Source organism: Parasteatoda tepidariorum, chromosome 4 (genome assembly GCF_982258835.1).
Source record: "Parasteatoda tepidariorum strain Cologne lab strain chromosome 4, Ptep-v5.0, whole genome shotgun sequence".
Classification (NCBI taxonomy): Eukaryota; Metazoa; Arthropoda; class Arachnida; order Araneae; family Theridiidae; genus Parasteatoda; species Parasteatoda tepidariorum.
The window spans coordinates 95,917,880-95,930,146 of record NC_141758.1 but is presented as its reverse complement, the minus strand read 5'-3'; the positions used below and the strand labels follow the sequence as shown (position 1 = coordinate 95,930,146).

Genomic DNA, 12,267 nt, shown 5'->3' with positions numbered 1-12,267 from the left:
ACTAAAACAATGCACCACAAGTGGTCAACTTACACAAGTTTTAATGCATATATATATATATATATATATATATATATATATATTGCATTTTTGTCGTATTCTGAAAAAAAGGGATTTATTTGAATATCAAAGGATTGTTCCACCCCCAGACTTCTGCTACATAGAAAATGGAACCTTTTTGGAAATCCTGGAATGCAGAACTATGAACAATTCATTACGTAGTAGTAATTGAAATACTGGACATTAATAGAACAAAAATAAGAAATTTTACACAATCAACTGTTTTTTCTTTCTTTTATTGACATACAGTGGAATTTATAAATAATAAAAAATAAAACAGCCTTTATTCTAGTTTATAATTACCCTTGGGGGTGAATGTTTTTCGGGGTTATTTTCATTTTTGTGTCGACGAGAGAAAAATGGCGGAAATGGCAGTGAAAGTAAATCAATTAGATGTTTACTGATCCGTAAATATGTTGATTAGAATAAGCATGTTGACACTGTTTAACATAATTTTAGAAAGCATTTTATATAAAAGCTCTTGGGTGCAATAAGTTCACAACATTCACTAACAATAAACGATTACCGTTAACAACTGGCAGAATAGAGCTACTCATAATGTTGACTAAGGTAAGATTTTATTTTTCTTAGATTTTTTTCGAGAAAATTTTTCGCGTGATTTCACCCCCCCCCACCCATTTTCAGATATCTAGAGCCTTCTGACTAATGACATGGGCTATAAGGCTTTCTAAATGTCTTGCCCACAACAACAAAAAGTAATGTTGAATTTTATTAATATACAAAAATTAACAAAAAATCTGAACCGTGATGGCTCAGGGGATAGAGCTTTCGCCTACCAATGAGGTGAACCGGGTCCGAATCCCAGCGATGGCTGGTCGATACAACTTCCGCATCTGGCTAGCACTGACCTCTGTGCTGGCGTGAAATATCCTCCGTGTTAGATGGATTATGTGTTAATGTCCCTTTGTAGTCGGGCTAACCGTGGGAGGGTTTCGTGGTTGCCGTCTCTGTGTAGCTCAAATGCGGGTTAGTTCCATAAAAAAGTTAAAAGGCACTAAGGCAAAATTCTCTCAATTCTTGATTCAGGAGTTCCCTTGTCTTCTGGATTGTGTTCAAAATTACAAGGCTACGCAAGAATGTCGCACTGGAGCCGTGTTGGCTCAGGGGATAGAGCGGTTTGACCACAGTGCTAATGCAAAATATCATCAGTGGTTGACGGATCATGCGTTAAAGTCCCCTTGCCGTCAGGCTAACCAGAGGAGGTTTTCGTGGCTTTCCTCACCGTGTAACGCAAATGCCGGTTAGTTCCATAAAAAAGGTCTCCCCGAAGGCAAAAATTCTCTCGATACTTGATCCAAGAGTTCCCTTGTCATCTGGATTGGGTTTAAAATTACAAGGCTACGGAGTTGAACATTAGTGGTCGTAAACCCAAAATTGGGTTGGCTGTTCAACGACAGTTATAAAATGAAAAGGTAAATGAATGATCCTTGCATTTCTGTAGTTACAAAAAAGAATTATGATGTTTGAATGCTGGATACTGATTTAAAAATTTAGGATTTTCAAATAAATGAGGTATTAAATATTAAGATATTAATGATTATGGATATTAATGATTAAGAAATGAGGTACTAACGATTTTTTTTTAAATTTCATGCAAAGTGTTAACTGTTTTAAGCAAACTCTACTACTCACTGAAAAGAAGGCAATCAGCAAACAGAATTGACCAATGACCAATTTTTTTTTCTTTCCAAAATAATTATTGTGTGTCCTGTGTTTCCAAAATAATGAAATTTTCACTATTTAATTATCTATATCTTATTGAATAGGATTTATGTTATAAAAAAGCATTTATAAATACATTTAAGCTTTAAAATAGATATAAAAAAGTTAAATAACCATTTACACCCAACTTAAGAGGTTGAAAAGGGTTCTCTGAATTATTATTGTTGGTCTCATTATTTGTTAGTCGGGCACTGCTTACTACGTAATTCCTTGTTGACATTTATTCCATTAGAATTATGTTGATTCGAGGTGGTTCAAAGGTTAGAGCGATCGCCTACCAATACGGTGACCTGGGTTCGAATCTTAACGATGGAATGTCGACACAAATCCCACACCTGGCTTGCACCGACCTCAGTGCTGATGTGAAATATCCTAAGTGGTAGACGAGTCGTGATTTGAATACCATAACTGATTAAGATGGGAATAGGAAGAATGTCCGAACAGCTTTAAAACATCTTAGAAACAAATATTTCTTTTCAGAAAAAAAAAGAAAGAGCTTGGAAAAAGTTAGTGTACGCTTTGTACAGAAAAAGCTATTTTGATCTGTTAGAAAAATTTGAGGGATTTTCTTAAGAGTTCAAAAAACAGGATATTTTAACAATATTGGTATACGAGCTGCGATAGCTCAGGGGATAGAGCACTCGCCCTCCAATGAGGTGAACCGGGTTTGAATCCCAGCTATGGCTGATTGATATGAATTCCGCATCCAGCTTACATCGACCACAAATGTAAAATACCATCAATGGTAGACGATCATGGGTGAGAGTCCCCTTGCCGTCAGGCTGACCATAAGAAGTGTTCGCGGTTATACTGCTCAAGTTATGCAAATGCGAGTTTGTTCCATCGAAAAGTCCTTAGCGAAGGCAAATTTCTCCCACTGTTTAATCCAGGATTTCCTTTGTCTTCTGGATTGGGTTCAAAATTACAGGGCTACGTAGTTGGTAAGCTTATAAAATTGGGTCTGGTTTAACAACGACGGTTATGAATATGAACTAGATTACTGTTATAAAATAAAACATTTATAAATACAATTAAGCTTAATAAGTATGAATTAAATACTAAAAATTGAGTGATAATTTCAATTCCTCAGACCAGACAAATCAGGGTGCAGTCTTGAAATTTGATAGCTGTTAGATTAATTTTCTGCACCTCGTCCGACGAGTGTTTCTATAAATATCTTCTTTGTTTCAAAGTTACTTCAATTTTGAGTGCTTTTTTGCGAAGGTTACGTGTAAGTAAATGTGTGCTATATTTTCATTTCATTAAAAGAGTGCTAAATGGTTTTTAAAATGATATTTGCTATCAGAATTAGCGGACGGATTGCCGAGCTTCTGTTAAAGTATACTTAAATGCTGAGTTTATTATTGTAAATACATTATAGTAAATACATTATAATAAATCATTAGTATAAACTTATATTACAGAAATATTATATGTATGGTAAATCTGATAGTTATTAAGTATTTTATTTCACTTTATAATCGTCGTTGAACAGCCGACCCAAATTTGGGTTTACGACTACTAAAATCCAACTTAGCCTTGTAATTTAGAACTAAATCCAGAAGACAAGGGAACTCTAGGATATAGAATAGGGGGAAATTTACTAATTAGTATTTTCATTACATGGAGAGGAAAACCACGAAAAATTCCCACTTTAAGCTTGACGGTAAGGGGACTCTAACTCATGATCCGTCTACCACCGTCTATCATGATACTCTATCCTCTGAGCCATAGTGGCTCAATACTATGTATAGTAAATATTTTTAGTAAATCTGATTTTTCTTTTTTTCAGATTATCCTCAGTTTTCTCTTGATAGCAGTTACTGCAGCTGATCATCATCATGATCATCATGAGGTGACGATTTTTTTATTAGATTTGTTATAATAAATTCAAGCTCTTATTTAAAATTAAGAACTTCTGAATATATTGAAGAATTTTAATGCGTCATATTTTAAAATTGATAAACTTCTTCTCCAAACGGAAATATATCGGAATAGATAACCTGCTAGATAAACTTTTTTACTCTTAATATTATGCATAACGTTTCCATTTATACCTTTGTGTAGAATTTCGACCCATTTCCAACTAACTAGAGCATTTAAATGTCCACTGGAGCTCTGGTGACGTTGTAAATTTCATGTTATAACAAGTTAAGCACAATTCCTCTCCCAAAGGAATTTATTGTCAATCCAAATCCATTTTTGTCTCAGCTAAAGTGATCAAACTAGATTGACAAACTAGAATTTATGTTTTTAGTTTTTCATCAAATATTATTTCTCGTTAATAGAAATTTGGCCCGCTCTGACTAACTATCCCAGAAAGCATGTAACCTTACGACAATCATGCGTCGGAATTTTTCTTCTATTGTCACGAAAATGTTTGTACTAAAAACCTTTATACAATGAAGCAGAAATGTCGCTGTTTCAAACCTTTCATCCTAAAAGGATTAAAAATTATTTTTTAAAAAGTATTGTCACTTAAGTAAAATGGTGTGACGTTCTAGCTGATGTCACACTAACGATAGGATCAAATTGCATCATCTTTTAAAATTTCATGACAAGGTGGATTTTAGCTGAGCAAACAAGACCTTGCAAAAAGAAACCTTATAACGACCTAGATTTAAGATTATTATCAGCTTGAGACTAGCTTTATTAAAGGATTTTTTCACGCTTCTATTTTAGCTGAGAAAAAAGAAACCTTATAATTACCTAGATTTAAGATTATTTTCACCTTGAGACTAGCTTTATTAATGGAGTTTTTCGCCCTTCTATTTTAGCTGAGCAAACAAGACTTAGCAAAAAGAAACCTTATAACGATCTAGATTTAAGATTAGTTTCAGCTTGAGACTAGCTTTATTAAAGAATTTTTCAAGATTCTATTTTAGATGAGCAAACGAGACTTAGCAAAAAGAAACCTTATAATATTACCTAGATTTAAGATTATTTTCACCTTGAGACTAGCTTTATTAATGGATTTTTTCGTGCTTCTATTTTAGCTGAGCAAACAAGACTTAGCAAAAAGAAACCTTATAACGATCTAGATTTAAGATTATTTTCAGCTTGAGACTAGCTTTATTAAAGGATTTTTTCGTGCTTCTATTTTAGCTGAGCAAACAAGACTTAGCAAAAAGAAACCTTATAACGATCTAGATTTAAGATTATTTTCAGCTTGAGACTAGCTTTATTAAAGGATTTTTTCGTGCTTCTATTTTAGCTGAGCAAACAAGACTTAGCAAAAAGAAACCTTATAACGATCTAGATTTAAGATTATTTTCAGCTTGAGACTAGCTTTATTAAAGGATTTTTTCGTGCTTCTATTTTAGCTGAGCAAACAAGACTTAGCAAAAAGAAACCTTATAACGATCTAGATTTAAGATTATTTTCAGCTTGAGACTAGCTTTATTAAAGGATTTTTTCGTGCTTCTATTTTAGCTGAGCAAACAAGACTTAGCAAAAAGAAACCTTATAACGATCTAGATTTAAGATTATTTTCAGCTTGAGACTAGCTTTATTAAAGGATTTTTTCGTGCTTCTATTTTAGCTGAGCAAACAAGACTTAGCAAAGAGAAACCTTATAACGATCTAGATTTAAGATTATTTTCAGCTTGAGACTAGCTTTATTAAAGAATTTTTCAAGCTTCTATTTTAGCTGAGCAAATGAGACTTAGCAAAAAGAAACCTTATAATATTACCTAGATTTAAGATTATTTTCACCTTGAGACTAGCTTTATTAAAAGATTTTTTTACGCTTGAAAACCCTAAGTCAACCTCGATTTAAGGTTTTTATATAGAACCGTGTTTTCCATTAGAGCATATCTCGTTTTAAGGTTAGAAGGTTTACACGTGAACCTTATTACAAATCTTTTTAGGTTTACATTAAAAGGTTTTTGCAGAGTGAAAATGGATCTTATTTTGCTACCTGGATATAGAACTGACATTTCATTTTGACAAAAACCTGATAGTTGTTTCTTAAATGGTATAAGCAAAACATTTCATCAATCCAACACCCCATGTCCTTCGAATGTGACAAAATAAGTGCGAACAACGATAAGATTACTATTGTCATTCCAGTAAGCTTTAAAAAAAATATATCAAAATTGTTTTTTTCTTCTCTCTTTTATTTACTTTTCGGAATGTAAGATTAAGTTTTCTAACTGTTTTGCTTCCTCTCTAAATCAGCTATATAAGAACACAGTTAATGGGAAAAAAACTCTTATACTATATTGTACACAAAGAGTAAAATCAACATTCGGGAGATTTACCAAATTTACGAGAGCTTCTGTACGCTCTCGTACGTAAGATTTTAAGTAATTGCGCATGTCTCAGATCAGGGAAAATGCGCATGCGTCCATGAAAAAATATCAAACTCTCGTAAGAGAAAATAAGAGATTTTGCAAGAATTCGTAAGTCAAAAACGCTAACGTAGTGGAATATCATTTTAACTTCGCCAGCGAAGTCAAAACAAGCATTTACAATTAACGTAAGCCATCTTTTTAAAGCTGTAGCATATGATTCAATATGCTTTACTATAAGTAAAAATGCAGATATATGAGCAGAAATATTTTGTAGATTAAAGATCTTGATGAATTCAGGAATAACGAATGCAAATTATTATTAATATTTAAAAAAAATATTGTTGAACTTATATTGATTATTTAGCTTCTTTTAACTAAATTGCATAGTTAAAACAAATATATTTTATAATTTCCAAATAGCGAAGATATAACTGGTTTCTTATGGAATTGGTGCAATAAATATACTTAATATGTAAGAATCTTTGCGTAAGAATACAGAATGCGTAACTTAAGAGAACTGATACTTGACGGGCTGAAGTTACTCGAAATAGAATGGAAAGAACAGTTGCTAATGTAAAGAAAGTCACGTAACGTAACCTAAACAATCAATCAGGATCAAGATACCCACTCTACGTCACTTGCAGGTATCCCATTGCTGGTAGAAATATTTAAAAATATCAAAATGCAAACTAATAAGAGCAGGATTATGCAGTGGAGAATTTATTCGTACCCTAGCAACAATTGGTTCAGTTGGGCTCAAAATTGGCGCGATATGGGTAATATAAGAACATGCATTGAGGGACTAATATTGGAATGTCTAGAGTTTTTAATATTGGTCCTAAAATGGCCTATGTAGGTCCTACATTGGCTTTTATATAGAACCAACATTGGCTAAATAATGGATATAAAATATCTGGTGAATCTGACAATTCTATATCGGGCCAATATCGGAAAAATAATGGCCCTTGCTGAGCCAAGATTCGTGAATATTGGCCGAATGAGGGCCCAAGTTATTATGCTGCTAGTGTTGTTATGATTTGTTTGTATTTTAATATTATTAAAACATTTCTATCAGCATTTAAAACTTCATGGTTCAGTTAAGCTTCACAGTGTATTGATCGGAAGACACAATTCCTAGTCGATATCCGAAGTCAAGCGGCAGCAGTCACTGAGTGAGACCCCCCCATTGATCAGCCTGCGAAGGGACCAAGGGTGCGCTGTTTTGATCCCAGTTAAGCTCTTCCACCATAAAGTGTTCCACTTCGCGAGTAAATCATCGGGTTACTAAAAGCGGAGGAGCTATTTCAGAGGATCAAAAGTTGTTATGGCATGTCATATTTTTTGATGGCATGCATTAAATCCAGTTTTATATAGAGTTTCACTTCTATGTGTTAAATCGAGAGTCGCCGCCATGCAGCTCTAGTGTGATGTAAATAAAGTTATAACTTTCTCTAAACTTTAAATTACTTATTAACGGTAATTTTTCATGAAAATTTTCTCACGTGGTATCTTCTTAAGGTGTTTTTTCATTTTTTTTTCTGATGGTTCAAAAAACAGATTGTTAAAAACTAAATTGTTCTGTCTCGCCTAGCATCATCATGCTCACCCCTACAAGTTCGGATATGTAGCGAAAGGCAAAGACGGATCCCACCACAGACACGAGGAAGGTGATGGACACGGAGGAGTGAAGGGCAGCTACGGATACGTTGACCATCATGGAATCCACCGAGAAGTCCACTATGTAGCGGATAAGGGAGGATTCAGAGCAGAAGTCAAGACCAATGAACCCGGAACAGCCAATCAGGATCCAGCTCACGTCAAACTTCATTCTCATGCTTCTCACCATCACCATCAAAAACCACATCATCATCATCACCAAGAGCCTCACCATGCTCATCATCACCAAGAACCTCACCATGCTCATCATCATCATCACCAACAACCTCACCATGCTCAAAATCATGAGCACCATGGACATCAATGGAAACATCATGCTTAAATTCAAAAAAAAAAAAAGAAAATAAAAATCTCTTAACCTAGGATATATGCTCATTGAATTATAGTTATTCTTTCCACATAGTATCTAGTTAAAAATGCACTTTAGACGCCTCTAGTTCATCAAATAATTTCCAGACGTTAAAATCAATTGATAGTTATTCTTTCCACATAGTATCTAGTTAAAAATGCACTTTAGACGCCTCTAGTTCATCAAATAATTTCCAGACGTTAAAATCAATTGATTAGATTAATTAATTAATTAATAAATTGATTCCTCCAATTAATTAGTAATTTTGAAAAGCAAATATTTACTAATTTCGTAGTAGCACATAAACAAATTAGTTTAGTTGTCTAAATATAATATTTAATATTCATAAATTCTTAAAAAAGAAAAGAAAGCAGAATTTAAGGGAGCTCTTTTGGTGTATCTCTTTTTTCAGTAGAATATATAATATAGGCAGTGGCAAGATTAAGTACAGTTTGTCTAAAGTAAGAACTTCCCTAGCCATTCGTCTGGAGCCGTGGTGGTGGCTATGGTAACGAGATATAACTATTTCAAGTAGGGGATGTGGGTTCATTGTTTAGGACAGGTTTTGGCTCAGGACGGTGAGAGAACGGAAATATTTCTCTTTGGTCCATTGTGTTAGCCCTAGAGTGAAGAGAAACCACCCTCCCTGAAATGCGCTATTCTTGTTTCCATAGCAGCAGACGGCCTCAGACTTTGTGGCGGGGGGAATTTCTTACCATATACAAACTATATAAGCCCATTTGTTTGGTTTAGAATACATAAATAGTAAAATTTCTCTTATAAATGGTAAAATTTCGCGTAAATTTAATAAAAAAATCACAATAATAAAACTTGCAAGAATATTAAGCCTGTTCACATATCGCCTCGTACGCATAACGTAAGCGGAGTGATACACCGGAAGTTCTTCCGGTTTTAGGAAGTTTGTTATTGTTTACATTCAGTCAACCATCCATAAGAAAGATCTGTAGTATGAAAATAAAAAATGTTTTTAAAAAATAAAATGATAAATATTCCGCGACGATATGTATCTGGTGCTTTTAAATTAAAAAGGAAAATTAATATAGCAGTATAATTGGGTTTTGTGGTGTTACTTGTGTCAAATTATGATGGTTAAAATAAGCGATTTATTCTTCGTTTACTATTAAGTACTGTTAGCTTATTCTAGGTGTGGATCATTACTGATGAATAAAATAATAATCAAGAAAGCTTATTGTTGTGTTCAAAAATATGTTGGGTTTGAAATATTAGCGTACATATTCTTCATCTTTAAATAAATGGTTGCTTATCGGTTATGGATGATTGACTGAATGTAAACAATAACAAGCTACCTAAAACCGGAAGAAATTTAGAGAACGTCAGGTGTATCCCTCCGCTTATATTATGCTTACGAGGTGGTATGTGAACAGGCTTAATATTCTAGGAAGTTTTATTATTATTTGCGCTTAATTTTACTTTTCATAAGAGTTATCAGCAATTTATAAATTCCAACACGCCATGCGCCTAAAAAAAATTAGGAAAATTAATATCACAGCGTAAGGTTTTTTTAAATATTTTTTTTACATATATATATATAACCGTCGTTGAATATCCGACCCAATTTTTTGGGTTTGTGACTACTAATGTTCACCTTCGTAGCCTTGTAATTTTGAATCCAATCCAGAAGACAAGGGAACTTCTGGATCGAGTATTGGGAGAAATATTTGCCTTCGTGGAGGACTTTTTGATGGAGCTAACCCGTATTTGCGTTACATGGAGAGGAAGACCACGAGAACCTCCCACGGTTAGCCTGACGGCAAGGGGACTTTAACCCATGATCCGTCTACAACTGAGGATATTTCACGTCAGCACTGTGGTCAGTGCAAGCCGGATGCGGAATTCGTATCAACTGGGATTCGAACCCGGTTCGCCTCATTGGAAGGCGAATGCTCTATCCCCTGAGCCATCGCAGCTCAGGTGTAAGGTTTGTCATGTTTTGAGTGCTATCCCATATTTGGCTATATTTGTGTAAATTATCGCCGTTTGTAATTTTTGGAGTAACATCATATCAAGCCTGTTGAGTCTTTCGAATTTATTTGTTGTTTACTTCGTTGATAGTTAGATTAAAAGAACGCGTTATATTGTAAAGATTATATGTATCATAACATTGGATGGTGCGTTTTTTCAAGCTTAGGCTTTAAAAAACGGTTGGAAGTAATTTCCCGGAAGTCTTACTGCGAATTTTAATCCCAAGCACCGCATAACTTTACACTGTCAATTATCCATAGGGACCATTAAAACCAAGTTAGCCAACGAGTATCAATAAAGTCCGATTCTGGTTTCAGCATCTAGTGTATCTACCACTACAAAAATTCCCCAGTATATAAGACAATTCCCTAGTATATAAGACATGTTAACTCGATTCTATGTTGGGGTACCTTTTCATAGATGAAGGTTGACATGGTCGAATTCTACTCACCAACCACGATCGTGAACTTAATACAGCTCTCACATTCAGCAAAAAGTACGGTGGTCGTAATATAGTTGTCCTGGCTTCTCACATAAAACAGCAATGAATCAACTAGTGGTATCCGCTCATCGAATTTTACCACAAATTAAATTCTGGTTGGGGAGTACTGTAGTGTATCTACCACTATATAAAATTCGAATTCCAATTCCCTAGTATATAAGATATGTTAACTCGATTCTATGTTGCGGTACCTTTTCATAGATGAAGGTTGACATGGTCGAATTCTACTCACCAACATGCAAAAGTATGAAAAAATAAATTTTGAAGTTTATGCTTACATATTTGGAAGTCAAAAAAGATCATGCTCATTAAAAATACTAATTACTTTTCAAATCCAAATAACGATTAATATATTAGGAAAAAGCTTTTACAATAATTATATGTTCCAACAACAAAACATTCTTTGTTTGGGTCTTTTAAGTAGAAAAACAAAGATGAATGATCACAGGTCGTGTAAAACCTCTTAGTACAAACAAAAAACTCCCTAGTAGTTCATGACGATGAGTTAAAAATTCAGATAAATAATTAATAACATTTATAAACATTAGATAAATTATTAACATTGGATAATTAATAACAATTACTGGTAATAAAGTTAGAATTATATTTCCATAGCATTTTTTAAGGGTCCGTCAGTTTTCTTTCAATAGTTAAACTTCTAAATATGAGAAAAAAATTTGATCACCTAGTTATACATACTACCTCAAAATTAAGTTAAAAGATTTAAAAACAAAGATTTTAGATTACCTTTAGACATTGTACAATATATAAGTTTAATGATTGTTTCCGAAGTGTTCTAAGATATAGTAACCATTAAAAACAACATAAAGTGTAAACATATCGAGATCAAAACACTAAATAAGAATTGTTTACAGAGATAAGAATACATCTACACAAATAATTTTTGTTGTTACAAAATTAGTTATCCATATCTTTTATTTTGATTACAGGATATTTAAATATCAAATATATTAATACGTAATCTTTATATTACTGCTGTTTCATTAAAGGACTGATATCTCTGCAAATTCTTTAATTTTGTTACACTGATTACGTATCAACAAGTGTTTTTTTAGCATCCACGTTATTTCACAACACAAAAACACGTCACTTTCGCAGATGCTAGGTTCTGAATATTGACCTCAACAGATCGCTTAGAGCAGTGGTGCGCAAACTAGGGGTCGCGACCCTTGTGGGGGTCACCAGAAGTTTTTTGGGGGTCGCCAAATTTTTATGAAATGTATTATCCCTGCATGCTGCATATCATACAGAGTGTACATATAAATAGTGAAGCGCCGTCACTCACTGTTTAATTGCAATTTCATGCTGTCCACTCTTTCTTTGACCGTAATGCGTAATGTATGTAAAGTGTGAAGACGCAAGTTTTTCACTCCAGTAGATAGCGCCCTCTTCGCGGTAATTCGCCAGTTTTACTAAAAAGTGCCTATTTGACTAGACGTTAACCGCAGGGAAAGGGCAAAAATTCGCTTCCGTGATCAGCCAATCAGATGGTGAGGTACGCGGTGTATCTGATAGTCAGAGTGAAGACGTGAAGTGTTCGCATGAAGTTATAGTATGTAACAGTTGGCCTGCAATTGTTTTAGTTTATCCTCGAGTTTTATCATGTGACGTTGAGG

The 12,267-nt window shown here is 33.9% G+C and overlaps 1 protein-coding gene across 1 annotated transcript; it reads left to right on the top strand.

The window, feature by feature from the left end:
* The first annotated feature begins 563 nt into the window (after positions 1–563).
* LOC147812055 (uncharacterized) lies at positions 564–8,133 on the top strand. The gene is made up of 3 exons (XM_087160400.1): positions 564–630; positions 3,596–3,658; positions 7,690–8,133. Exons 1-3 carry the CDS (start codon positions 619–621, stop codon positions 8,095–8,097), a joined length of 483 nt encoding a protein of 160 aa, XP_087016526.1. The 5' UTR covers positions 564–618; the 3' UTR covers positions 8,098–8,133.
* The last annotated feature ends 4,134 nt before the right edge of the window (positions 8,134–12,267 follow it).